The sequence below is a fragment of the Polyodon spathula genome, chromosome 2 (genome assembly GCF_017654505.1).
Source record: "Polyodon spathula isolate WHYD16114869_AA chromosome 2, ASM1765450v1, whole genome shotgun sequence".
Classification (NCBI taxonomy): domain Eukaryota; kingdom Metazoa; phylum Chordata; class Actinopteri; order Acipenseriformes; family Polyodontidae; genus Polyodon; species Polyodon spathula.
This window is the reverse complement of record NC_054535.1, coordinates 101,948,266-101,962,489: the sequence shown is the minus strand read 5'-3', so window position 1 is coordinate 101,962,489 and position 14,224 is coordinate 101,948,266. Positions and strand designations below refer to the sequence as shown.

The window sequence follows — 14,224 nt, the reverse complement described above, 5'->3', positions numbered from 1 at the left end:
TTTGAGGGAAAACTATAATGATTTAACTGTTTATATGGAGAAAACACTGAAAACAGTGATTTGAAATATTGTAAAACAATTTTTTACATGAAACTAAATAGACTGTTAGTAAAATGTTTTCCTAAAATGTTGTAGTTAAGTTAAAAGGGTGAAACAGTGTATTGAGATGACTGATTTGGTCGTGTATCTCCAATCTGGTATCAAAATATTTGATTTGGACTGAGCAACATAGATTTACAGGTCTAATGAAAATCCAAGTCAGATCAAGGAAGTTATGAGAAAAGTTATTTAAAAATTAGATAATTAACTTAAAAAAACTTTGAAGTTAAAATAAACCTCTTTCTGATATCAGCCACCAATCAAATAACTTATTTTGAGAAAGACAGTGATTGGCTGAGAGTGCAAACACACACCCCCCTTTGGCGACACTTTAAGAAAAGGATTTTGTGCACCCAAAGGGGGTCTAGAAATTACAATCTACCTGTGATCGTTTGTTTTGAGGACCAAACTACCCTTTCCTGTGGATACTCTGCTAAAATTTTTGGAAGTACACTTGAACTATTAAAGGAAAGCTCTGAAAAGGTAAAACAAATTGTGTTTAATATTGTCAGCCGAGGTAACTTTGTGGGGTAGCGTAAGCTGGACAATTATTATATTCATTTACTATACCTTACAATAAGGAGCGCTATTATTAACAACTTCAAGTGAACTTCAAGGGCTATTCAATAACTTTGATTCAAAGAGAACACCACTTCCTTCTTCAAAACCTGGAACGGATTCAAAACTTTGGGCTAACCACTGGGAGTTTTGCTGCGCAAGTGGAATGCTTCACTGACTGAGTTTAGACCCGAGTTGTTGCAACCAGAACTTTTCAAGCTCCTGTATTTCAATGGTAAATATACCTTTCATTTTGAAAAAAAGTTGCCTATGTTTAGTTAAATGTATGTTTCTGTTTGAAATATTACCTAGAGATTTGTTTTGTGTAATAAAATTCACATTGTCAGTGGTTTGTTTTGTTTAAAAGTGGACACTTTTGTAAGTATAAAATTCAAAGGTTTAATCATTAAAAATGTAGCCAGAACCGCAAGTTATTATTGGTATAGCAAGTTTAGTTTACAGTGGTTAATTAATATTGATCTATGGAAATGCATGCTTAAATAATAACTTGTGAGGATACGAGGCCGTGTATAACCCTCTAGACATACAGAACGTAAATATGCACGACATAATGGGGGCTCATCTAGGATGATCATAAGAGCTATGATATGGATATTATGAAAATATCCTAAACAAAGATATTTAATAAAAAAAATAAAAACAATTCAATTTTAATTTTTAAATTTTTTTAAATTAAATTTTTAAGAGTTGATATTAATGTTATTAAAACATTTTTTTAATTTTAATTTTTAACCAAAACTCTGAACAACCTATAACAGAGGCTCGTCCAGGATTTGAACACAGTTGCGGGATGCTCCATTCTCACATTCAACCCCTGGCTTAAGTAAAGAGTGTGACCTGTTAATGCTACACCACATTGACATTTAAGATTGAAACAGCTGACACCGTGAAACTTAAGATTTTTTAAATATTATAATCGTGAAATTTATGAAAATGTACTGTGAATTTGGTAGGGCCCTGCCTGTAACATACTGATGGCAGGTCTTTCTAGCTTAGGATATGGAGCTAAATTACTGGCTTTCCTGCTCCAGTAGATTCATTTAGAAGACTCACTGGGTACGGTATCAAGCCTGCCTTCTTTTATTCAAAAGCTGTTCATTACATTTAATGGATCAAATGTGAAACCACATGCAGTCACTACAGCATTTCTCTTCTCAAACTGGCTTTATTTTATATACCTGCCTAAGCAGTAATAAGAAGTTCAAGCAGAGTATAGAGCTGTATAATGGTTTTCTGATATTATAGGCGTCCGACTTGGTTTGCTCGAGTCTCTCTACTGTACACAAGCAGAGGCATGGCTATTTTCTATTGAATGTAGTCTTGTAGCAGTTACACTCTTAACTAGCTTTGAGCATCTCCCGGGCTTTGATGTTTAACAACATTTTCTTCCAGCTTGCTTTCTGCCAGAAAACCTCATTAGTATTACACTGACAGCAGACAAAATAACACAAGCACAGTGTAGATTGTCAGCTAAGCTAGTCACCAACCCGAGGGGGTCATTGCTTTGTAAACTTACCTTAGCAACTCTGGGGTGGTACTGAGGAACCAATCTTGATAATAGAGCCCAAAGTGCAGGATCTCCAGGGTTACTAGAAGAGGGACAAAAAGGGGCTGCGTCAGCTTACATGCAAGACACTGAAGGCACTGATGTCCTTGGAAAGTCTTTCCTGTCAAAACGCTTTTCAATACAAATACATAAAAGTGTAATGGCACTAAATCAGACAGGTTTGAAATGGCACTACTATAAATAAAATAGCCACAGCTTGGTCTCAGGATTCTCATCTATAAAAACGAGACCTAAAACCTTTTCTGGTAGCATAAATAGCTGGATGGGCAGGGACCAAGACTCTTTTACAGTTCCTCAGGTTTGACCTGGGTTAAACCACACTGCTGAGGGTAGAAGCTACTCAGATGAATGTGAGTGAAAAGGAATGTTCTACATACCTATGGATGGCTTTGGAAGCCTGCCTTTGGACAGCCACGTTGTTCCCCTGCAGGGCGAATGTGGTACACGTGAGGAGACAGCGCTCGTGAACCCCCTCTTTTTGGTCTGTACGCTTCAGCAGCTCGTTGAGGGCTGCGGTAGCTAGGGTAGCATCTCGATTGACCAGGCCCAGTGCGCACAGTGACTGCAGGCTTTCTACACTGGGCTCCTTCAACATAGAGCTGGGAAACAAAAATTACAAAGCAGAAAAATCAGGCCGTTCGCTCTTTCACTTCAAGTAGTTCATAAAAAGACAATCAACAAGACAGTCAGTAACTGTGCAGCCCTGGGTATCAGTTTTTCCAGCAGGAAAGGGCTTTTAATCTTGTGAAGTCGCTTTAAAAGCCACCTGCTGGCCACTCACCATTTAAAGAGCAGAGTCTTGGCACTGTCCACTTTGTTCTGCCTGTGCTCCAGCATCGCCAAGGCGGTCAGGACGCAAGCCTTCTCCTTTTCAGTCGTCACCACTGACAAAGCTTTCTCATAAGCTGTTAGTGTGGAACAATGGAGTTGCAGTAAGACCGACGCTAGCCATGATATCTCACAGCAGAGGTTTTCAGTATAGTGCTAAAAAGCCAAAGTTGCAAATCATTTGCAAGGACTTAGTGAAAACATACTATTAAAAATCATGGCCCCATCAATAGACAATGAAAGCAATGAGCAAATCAATCCTGAACGTTTAGACATAAGAAAACAATTGAATATCTATGCTACCAGTCATGTTACATAACATCTATTTACTTTACCTCTTGCACTCTCCTGTAAAAAACCCTTCTTGAAGTAAGCCAGCGCAAGTCCAGTGATGTCACTAAGCTCTGTGACTGGCGTGGATGTGTAGGCTTGGATGGCCTGATCGTATTGACCTGTGGTGCTGAGGTATAAAAAAGAAGAAAGGTTACTTTGATGTTGCAAGCTTTGTCACTTTTAAACTGCATAGATTCAGTCTCTCCAGGGAGTACATGCCTGCTGAGTCGTGAATTTACCACTGTATGCATCCCATTCACAAACCTGGCATAACCTTGAGGTCTCACGGCAGCTTAAAAGTTTCTTGCATACTCGCAATATCAGTTTCATAAGAAACCCTTGTAATCCTTTGCAGGGCACAAGGATTTAAAAAAAAAAAAGTTCCTTCTTATGAACATTTAGGGACAATAGGAGGCCATTTGGCCTATCAGTGCCATTTGTCGGATTCCCTGTCGCTGACTTATCGCAAAATGTTGCCGTCAGGTCTTTAAGGATCCCAACAGTTCAGCATCAACGATGTACTTGTCAACCCATTCCAAAACCTCCACTCTTCTGTAAAGAAGTGTCTCCCATCTCTGTCATCACTTAAGGTCCCGAATGGTCCTGATTTGGGTTATGTGTCCTCTGGTCCTGGTTTGGTGTATGTGTCCTCTGGTCCTGGTTTGGGTTATGTTTGCAAACTCCTTTTGAGATTTAGGCTTCAATCAAGCCCCCACTGAATCTTTCTTTCAGATGCAATAGATTCATTTCCAGAATTTTTTTTACATATTTTATTATATTTTAGTAAGAGATTTAATGTGATATTGTGGGTACAGTGGAATTCAGTAATTGCTTGTTGATTAATGAAACTTTAAAAGCTGTCATTAACACAATAATAGCCAGAAAAAAAAACAAAAAAAACAGCAGTTTACTACATCAACCTGAAACTGCCATAAAACAACAAACAAATACAGTCTGTGTGATGAGCAGGCATCCTAGAAAACCGGTTTGCTGTGGAATAACACAGGTTTTCAATACGATCGGAGAATTTTTTGTTTTACACTTGGAGCAGGGCAAAAAACACGCAAGGCTTTTTTGTTGTCCGATAACCAAATCAATGATTTATCATATATAATTATCAACACAGGGAATTTTGCTTTAAATTTACATAAACATACTTGTTTAGTAAAACTGCTTCCGGTGTACAGAGGTCAAGGTTGAACGAGGCACATTCATGTTGATAAGTGGATTGCAGTTTACTTCAGTTATCCAGACGTGCACTGTTGTTACTGAACAAGCTGTTAAAGATGCTGAAAACGATCAGGTCAATGAGTTTGACATTAGCCATCCACACGACAAAGACTAACTCAGAGATGAACTAATATGAATGCTGTGTTTGGGGTTTTTAGTATTACTACACTATAATTACTATTACATATTTAACCCTTAGTGGTCCATTTATTCAGCGCCTGTCAGGCACGTCAGGTCCAATTTATTTTCACACGCGCTGTTTAAAAGTTTTCCATAATAAAACAAGTTTAAAATGCACTGCATACCAACAGCACACTCAGTACTGCATCTCCAGCCATGCCCCACATCTTGTTCGCTGTATTTATCACATACCTCTTCATAGTCCTGATCACTCGTTTTATCACCAAAGTCCTCAATAATGCGATGTATCATTACTTTATTACTAGAACATCTCAAAAAGCTCTGCAAATGACCGTGATATTTTTTGAGTGCTGGATGCAGAAGCAGCTATCTTCTTTGTTTAATTCTGTGTGGTGCAGGGGCTATGTGTATTGTTCAGATCCACCACTTTTTTTTTTTTTTTTTTTTGGTTTCTCTCGGCTCCTATCGGTCTTACTCGGCCATTGAAAGGTTTTCTCGGCTTTTTCCGGAAAAAAAAACGACTAGAGACCTGTGTTTGACATCGGAACGGAAAGTGAAAATTGTAATGTCGGACCTGGTCCAACATAGGACTGCAAAGGGTTAAACTAAAAAGGTAAGTCTGTTTATATTACTGGACTGATGGTACTGGTGAGCTTGCAACTTCCTTAGAATTTAAAAGTGTACCAACAAATACTTCCTGCGTTAACTGTTAAGTACTGTTCGCGTCTCTTATGTGACGGGGGAGAGTCCTTTTTATCTGAGAATTGTGTTCTTTTTATTGTGGAAAACTCTGGTGATGACTGATGAAAATCTAAATGTACTGGGAAGGAGAAAGAATAAATAAATAAATACATAAATGAATAAATAAATAGCCATGCTACTATTCCAGATGTATGATTACTTCACATTATTCGACATGGCCACAGGACTCTCGTCCATCTGTAAACTACAACATAGGCATGTATGTACTGCGTTGCACCAGCATGCCATTCACTTGTTTATCTACAAACACTGCTGGTACTCTAATCAATTATAACCTGAAATGCAAAGGTACTGCTGGAGTTACACATAGTGCCAACAGAGCACTCCGCTTACCACAGAGTCCTTCCGTAGTTTCTCAAAGCGAAGATCACCTCCTCCTTTCCTCCCGTGGGCTGCAGCAACTGAACAGCCCTAAATAAATCAGAAACAAGGTATTTTTTCTGAGCTCCAATGAGCTTATTAAGTATGTTTTTGTGTTTAGGAGATACAAGTCGGACTGAATCTCATTAACAAATGCAGTAATGACAATCTTACCTCTGGTGTGCACTGCAGTAATGACGATCTTACCTCTGATGTGCACTGCAGTAATGATGATCTTACCTCTGGTATGCACTGCAGTAATGATGATCTTACCTCTAGTGTGCACTGCAGTAATGATGATCTTACCTCTGGTGTGCACTGCAGTAATGATGATCTTACCTCTGGTATGCCGCCACAGCCTGCTTTTTTAAATGCAGGTGCTCGTTCAGGTACCCCAGCATGGTGAAAGCGGCTGCATCTGTGCGGATTCTCTCTGTAAATTTACAGGTATGGTTACATGTATTTTAACAACATGGCAACTGAAGACAGCACCTGAGCAAAACTGTATTTTCAATGTCAGTGCTGTGGTACATTAACATCAGTGTATCTAGTACACCTACTGCATGAACCAGATACATTATTGGTACTATTGATCTTAAAGACCAAAACCCATCCCCTCCTATAAAAGTGATACTTTTTAGCTACATTTTCATAATTTTATTTCTTCCTTGTTTAATATATTATTTAATGAACTCTTTGTAATTTTCAATGTTTTTGTTTCTACTTAGAATCCCTATTTATTTGTTTTGAACCATGCTTCCTAACAATTCCAGTAGAAAGTGAGACAGAAAGTGATTTTGTATAAAAAATGTCCAGTTTTTCCCCAATGATCTAAGCAGAATCAGCAATAGAGAATTACACAAAACATATGTTAGAAATTGTATAGTCTGAAAATGTAGATGGTATAATGTAGCCCTTTATACAGTATTTAATAGATATTTTATAGCAAAGTTCAGTAATAAACCCCTCTAAATCTGCAGAGGGTAGGCAGTATGTAGAAGAGACCATGTCATTTTCATGGCTTGCTTTATTTGAAAGTACCTGTGTATTTGCTCAAAGCAACCTGAGCGGCAGTAATAGCATTCATCTGCACAATGTTGTACAGATAAAGCTCTGAATTCCTGTTTGTTTTATCAAGCAGCGTGGAGCACACCCAGTGGGCATAACCTTTCACACCTTCAGTCTGGAAAATAAAACAAAGGATTATTGGATTGTTTGAACATTAGAAGAACAATAGCTGAAGGGATCAATGACAATGCGTAAGATAAACATCATCCTCACTAGAGCTTCTTTGGGCACTGCAGACTGGAAAGAACTCTACCATGTTTCCTAGCTGTCATACTCTATAATTCATATATGTGATTTCAAAGTTTTGTTAAAAAAAAAAAAAAGAAAACCACAATTCAAACTTGAATATATATTTTTTAAATGACTGAAGGTATATGGAAAACCATATGAGATAAACACTGATCCTGTACTATTTAGTTGATCGAACACGTTAAAGAGTACAGCTCCTCCCTAGGCGCCTTATACTTACATGGATGCTGAGCTCTGTGGTGTGCCTGAACAGATCCATTGTTTCATAGCTGCCAACCGCCTCGGCAATAAGGGCCTGTGTAAAAAGAAACACAGCATGAAGACATGAGGGAATTCACCTAAGAGCTCTAGTATAGCCAGTATTGTGAGGTGCACCGAGATGGGATGCAATGCGGTGCTCAAAACTGAAACACACACGAGATATACTGCATACACAGATAAACATGGTCAGACAGACAGAAAGACTCCACATACCACCCAATGAATGTCCAAAAGTGGACAAAAATGTGTTCAGTTTGTTTTAGGTTTGTAAAGGCCCTATATTCAAACCTCAACTTTTTGTGAATAGGGCTCAATGCTCTGATGTCTAATTATGAACCCCCCTCCTAAATGACTGTCCACTTATTCACCTCATTTCACCCTTTAAGCCTAAGCAACTAATGTTACCAAACTACCGAACCCTGGAGGAAAGAGCGCACTCGGGGAATTCTTCACTTAAGCGCTACGAGGCGAGAGAACTCAAAACCCAATGACCACTCCCTGTGGGCACCTGTACACTACAAGAATTAGACCCAGCAAGCTTCCAGGTCTCATGACTCAGTGCCTTTACCAGAAGAGCCTCTGGGGACTCTAAACATTTTTTATCACATTACTCGAAGTCAGAGATCGAGAATAATATTCTTTGCATGTTTTCACCCTCTGCATGTCCCCCCCCCCCCTTTCCCCACAGGACTGCTCACAATAGACTCTATCCCCCCCCTCTTCGCCTACAGAAGAATGATCCATTTCAGCACTTGTGTACGTCCTTGTGTAAAACCACACGCACCTGACCGATCCAGCAGTTAACATACGAAGGCTCCAGAGACTGGGCTACCTTAAAGGCTTCATGAGCGAGCTGGAAAACAACGACACAGGCTCAGTCAGCAGAGCATTTATCAAGCCGACTGGACGTTTTGCAAATGCCTTCAGCAGTTGCAATGTGCCATATGGTATTGAACTAACTTGTACCCATTGCAAAAGCACAGAGAGTTATGGTAAAGCATATTCAAAAAGCATGGCAAATCACGGTAAAGTCTGGCAAATGCAGAGTATAACCATTTGAAAAGTGCAAAAATACTGCGGTAAACTTTTATAAAGATTTCTTTTAGGCTGAGCTGGGACTTTAAATGTGAATCTCTAATATGCTCTAAAACTTTGAATACTTACTTCAATATTTTCATTCTTGAGATATAAACTGCCTAGGTTTGTCCAAGCCAATACATTCTGAAAAAAGGAACAACAAATTTTCCAAAACATGATACAGCATAAAAATAATAATAATTCTGTATTAGAATAATGCCCCCATTAACAAGTACCTGTAATGGAAATTTCAATTAAATACAACACAAGTTTATTTTAAAAGAATCAGTCGAAAAGAAAACTCTCAAAACCTTAAAGAGGAAAGATACAGGAAAGAAGTTCTGTCCATTGCCTCAGTTCTTCGTGCAAACAGCCTTTTACATGGGCCAATCCAGGTATTTTACTAATTTTCAGTCTTTGGGGACTAACATTGTATGTGCGACATACAGGAATCAAATCTATTGAAATTAACACTAAAGCAGATTTCATTAGCCCCTTCTGTATTTTTACAATACTCACGTTTGCTTCAGCCTGTATTGATTTGATGAATGAGTGTTGGGCAAGAGCTAGGTTTTCAATACCTGGAGATAAAAATACAGTTTTAATATTCTAAATGAACCACAGTGATTGGATAACTTAAATAACCAAGCTTATCAACACCACCGGTCTCCATGACAGGGTGCAAAGTGATATAATTCTATCAGTCATTACTGTGGACCTCAGCATCACTAGAAAACTTGTTTGTTTCCCCATACCAGATGACAGTGTTTTCCAAACACTATAGTTTCATGACAACAGAAGCATGTTTTTTTTTTTTTTTTTTTTTTTTTACTCCATACTCAAGTATCTACTTTCAAAGAGTCTGTATTCTGTGACATTCGCATACAATCAACAATACAAGTCTTTCTGCACATTTTCTGTGTGGCAGCTAAGAGAGATTTAAGGCATTTATCTGTGACCTTGGCTTTCAGAGCTATAATTCAATGCTTATCGGCAGAAGCAATATTATCACTGATCCCTATTTAGTTTTTTTATATTGAAGATCAACTTGTTTGTATTTTATACTTTCATTTTGTACCTGCAGACACGGTGAAGCCAACGCTATAAAAATAAAGGTTGCTTTTACAGCATTGCCTGTGCTGTAGGTTCAGTTTTACTCTAGTCTTGCCACATATTAAGGGCTAGCTACCTGATCATTAGCTTTGTATTTTAAAACGAGCTCCCGTGATCATTCTTCAACACTAAAAAAAGGACTTTTTAAAAAATCTTGTGTGTCATTCTTTAAACCAAATGCAGCATCTAAACCGAAACAGTGAACCCTAAAAATGCATTATAGATTTGTGCAGCACTTTGACAATTTTGAAGTGACACCCATTGACTTTCATGCAAACATTGTATTGGTTTCCCAAAGAAATATTTACCTTTACACAAGGCAACCACTCCAAGCACATTCCAGTACAAAGAATTCCTACTGTCCAGCATCACTGCTTTTTTGAGACACTATGGTGAAAAAAACAGGTGTTGGTGACTTAATTTCCACAAAACATTTTGAATTGATTTAGAGTATACAGGAACTAAAAGCAACTAAGAAGCGGGGAATAAAAAGCACAGGAAGTCAGTGAAATGAAAATGGGGAGCACAGGAACACACGACTGTAAATACACAATTAGAGAACAAGTTAATAAGAATTCCTCCTCTGTACAGGACACACATTAATGTGAGAGTAGGACAGATCTCCTGACAGGTTTCTTCATATAACCCCAGATTCTGATGCTCTCAACAGCTTGTGAAAACAATGTCAAACTACATTTTATCACAATTGTATAAGCTGTTCTTTAGATAGTAAAAATACATACGTACAGAACATGTAACATAAGTGCATACGCAAAAACAGACAGGCCGCCTTCCCAGATACTCAATAACTAGTAAAAATCACATTTTCAGCAGGTGTTGACCGTGCATGACTTAGGAGGAGTGAAGAATGTAAAAAAAGGACAGGTGCAAATCAGGAAGTGCTTTACAGTTCACCTGTAAAGATTTCTCCAGTAGCTTGGGGGTTTCGTTCTCCTTCCCCTCTGACATGAGATGCTGTGCCTGACGGTAATAGTTTATTCCAAGGTCACACCAGAGATTAGCAGATTCTGGCATAAGTTTCAGAGCTCGGCCATAGCACCTGTTAAATTAATAAATACAATTAATTAAAACAGAATTTAAAAAAAATCTAAAAACAAAAAAAAACAGCAAAGGAGGACTCTGAACAATCCCAACAGGAAACTGTAAAACGTGCACTTAGCCGATTGACAGGCCACACAATAGGTGCTTGCTTGCTTGTCAAAAATCAGTGACACTTCACAAGAAACAGTCTTAAAAATGTTGACTCCGGGGCTTGTCAATTTGGAGAGTACACTTTGCTGCACTTGCACGCCCAACCTTCTCTCCAGAACACTTTGTACTGTAAATGTCAAATCAGTGCCTTCCTGTCTGTACCTTGCAGCACTACACACTAATAACAGCTTTGCTCTGTTTTAATAAGTGCGGATCTGGAGACCACAATTAGACCAAGAGGAACGAAGATGAATAGAGGCCACCTCTTCATAAAAAAATCATCCTGTCAATTTAATTTAAATTGCACAAAAATCTGTCCTTTAAAAGAAAATGTCTGTATTCCTTCCTCCGAAAGTAGACTTGCTTGCTCTTGAAATACCAGTCAGATCTTAACAGTCCAGGATTGAATTTGCTCAATTTCCTTTGTATTTTGCTTTCATTTATTAAACAAATGCAAAATACACATAAACCGGTACTGTCAGCTGTCAATAATATGGTAGTAAAATGGCCAATTTGTGCTAGGATACTGGAATTCCACTGAAGAAACCATAGAAAACAGCTACGTAACAACTGTAAAGACAGTACAGCGTGCAGCCCATATCATTCATATGGCCAAACGTCAAGTAAACGTGGCAGTGAAACAATTAATAATTACTTGACAACACTTGTTATCTTCAGTATCACTGGCTGGGTTTACATGCACATGAAAATTAACTCTACAGTCATGACTGTTTCGTTGTCATGTGAATTCATGTGAAACAGCAAAAGAACATCCTTTGGTCAGCGCAACTTTAAGGGCAGGGTCAATTGATTTCTCACAATAAAAACCCATGCAAATCGGAACAGGTATCGTGCTTGTGTCTCACGAGATTTCATCAAGACCCCACTTAACTAGCGGAATTTCACATTAAACCTCAGCAAAGCCATACCAAACCACACAGACAATAAAGAACAGAAAAGACACTGCAAACATAAACCTCTCGTATAGCCTATTGTATAAATGCATGTTGTTAAGCACAGTTAACCAAACTTTTAACTTCATTATTATTATTAGTAGTAGTCGTCGTAGTATTTCTAGAATTCTTTTAAGATGTCCCAGGAACAACAGTGCTTCACCTCTTCTTACATAGCACAGAACTGGAATGAATTGTTAGCATCAATTCATTGTCATATTGTGCAGTAGGTAATGGACATAGTTAACAAACAACATAAATGTACCGCATTGCTTTAAATAAAGACTTTTGTTTGAATGTTTATAATATTACAAGACATCCATGTTTCATTATAATGTGTGTGTTAAGCAGATTCTGCGCCTGGCACTTCTACCACAGCTACAGACCAGCAGTCACTGCCTTCTCAGAGCAGAGGCAGGGTATAGGGACCGGCAGATGTGCACAGGAACATTGGGATGCTCAGCCTGGTACTTCGCCTATAGAACTACCAGGACATGGAGCAGCTCAGGAACCTTGTATGTATTTTTACATATCTCCCTGTTCTCAATCTTATATTCATACAGACCTAAGCATCCTACCGTTTTTTTTATTGTATTGTAGTGTAACCCCCAGTGTTCCTACATTTACCACATACTTTAAATAAAGCCTTAAGATGTTACAGTAGTAAAGTAGTAAAACTTGTACTTAGTAAAAGTTTTATTTTGTATACTTTTGTGTGTGTGTGTGTGTGTGTGTTGGAAAGGTAACGAGACACAAACAAGTAATGCGTGATAATTAGGAATGTGGGCGACAACAAGTTAATTATTTTCTCTTGTTCATTTTTTAAAATCTTCATGGCAACGCATGAAGCTCTCCTCACAATATTCAGAGTCATTATTTTCCTAATAACTAGGTAGACAGGGATATTTAAATATCCCCACCCCTAAATGACTATGAACTGAGTAATCTGCATTGGTACGGACGACTTTTTTTCCTAAATCAGAACAGCTACGGCAAAAACATTGTGAGGAAAACTGTCATGACTTGTCCATGTAAAAGGCTGTCATTGAAAATATGAAGTTCAAATTGTGGCCAAATAACAAAGAAAATTAGCTTCAGCAGAGAAGTGTCTAAAAAGGACACAGAGCAATAAGGTTGAGAACAAATCCAAACCTAATGTAACATAATGCTTCTTTCAACTTGGGAACCCCAACCCACCTCTGCTAAAGCTTGCCATAACAGCACTAGTCTTATTTTATAGAATCTGCCCCTCACTTACCATAACTTAATATTAGCCATATTTTCAGTGTGGCACTAATACTAACAACGTTCTTATGCTACAATGTCAGTCACCATGTGATAAAGATTAACGTACACAGCTAGAAGAAAAACAAGGTTTGTACTGTATACGGCTGTAGTTGGCAAAATAACTAAACAAAAACATTACTACACACAGGGTCCTGTTAACAACACTTTTAGTTTGGAGCTCACCGTCCTCCTAGACTCAGGACTTCAAATTTGTTCAAGGTCTGTTTTTGGCTGGTTGGGTTGCGCTCACTAAGAGGGCCCCAGACTGTGACATTTCCCCTTGAGGGGGATACGGTGTGTACGGTGGTGCAGGCGTCTCCAAGCAGCTTCCACAGACAGGACAGGTCTGGACGGTGCTGGACAGCTCTGTAACGAAACACACAAGAACCCTTAACAGAGCTCATGACTAACAGCATAAGACTGTACTGCTCAAGCTGCATCACACATCTAAATGGAGTCTCCTTCAACTTGCGCTACACTTACCTGAAAAGGGACTCGATGGCTTGTTCCAGATAGTCCACAGCTCTTCCATCCAGATAATCGTTAAGTGCTCTTCGGGCCATGGAAAGATAGCACTCGCCTAGACCTGTAAAAAATTTCAATTAAAAAAAAGTTGTGTTAAGAAATTGTAAGTGCACCACTTGTAAGTTTCCGTGGTAATGGAAGAAGTGTAATTGAATTATCCTTCCATCAAAGCAAATATTCAAGAGTACTTTAGATATGTATAGTGACAGACCCAGAGGAGGAATATAATGAGATCTAAGATGGCATGAGGAAAGGTCCCCTTAACTGGAACTTACTCTTATGTAAATGTATACCACAACGTGTGTTGTGCAATGTAAAGACATGAAGAAACTGGGTTTAAAGAAACTACTCTACTTACTGTACATTCAAATCTTAGCTACAGAGATTAAACTCTAGGTGATATTTTGGAACTTGCCTATCTGGCACTATAGTATGGAACAGATTCATCAATACCTTCATTTAAAAGGTATGTACAATTTTCACTATTGAAAAATCATTGTTACAAAACTAGTAAACAGCTTACCTTCAGAGCTGCTCATTAAAATAAGTAACGACAGCCTTGGTAGCAGGGACCGACAGA

General features: G+C 38.4%; 1 protein-coding gene across 3 annotated transcripts in view; it reads right to left on the bottom strand.

Moving 5' to 3' along the window:
• ttc37 (tetratricopeptide repeat domain 37) overlaps positions 1-14,224 on the bottom strand; it is a 45,010-nt gene that overhangs the window by 10,491 nt on the left and 20,295 nt on the right. For all 3 annotated transcript variants that reach the window (XM_041237556.1, XM_041237548.1, XM_041237561.1), the window contains exons 18-32: positions 13,603-13,705; positions 13,303-13,485; positions 10,583-10,727; positions 9,976-10,054; positions 9,074-9,135; positions 8,642-8,698; positions 8,262-8,330; positions 7,437-7,511; positions 6,941-7,082; positions 6,239-6,332; positions 5,873-5,950; positions 3,409-3,533; positions 3,027-3,150; positions 2,623-2,844; positions 2,195-2,267 (exon numbers count right to left, since the gene is read on the bottom strand). In XM_041237556.1, coding sequence (XP_041093490.1) covers positions 2,195-2,267; positions 2,623-2,844; positions 3,027-3,150; positions 3,409-3,533; positions 5,873-5,950; positions 6,239-6,332; positions 6,941-7,082; positions 7,437-7,511; positions 8,262-8,330; positions 8,642-8,698; positions 9,074-9,135; positions 9,976-10,054; positions 10,583-10,727; positions 13,303-13,485; positions 13,603-13,705 — 1,631 coding nt within the window. The remainder of the gene's footprint in view (positions 1-2,194; positions 2,268-2,622; positions 2,845-3,026; positions 3,151-3,408; positions 3,534-5,872; positions 5,951-6,238; positions 6,333-6,940; positions 7,083-7,436; positions 7,512-8,261; positions 8,331-8,641; positions 8,699-9,073; positions 9,136-9,975; positions 10,055-10,582; positions 10,728-13,302; positions 13,486-13,602; positions 13,706-14,224) is intronic.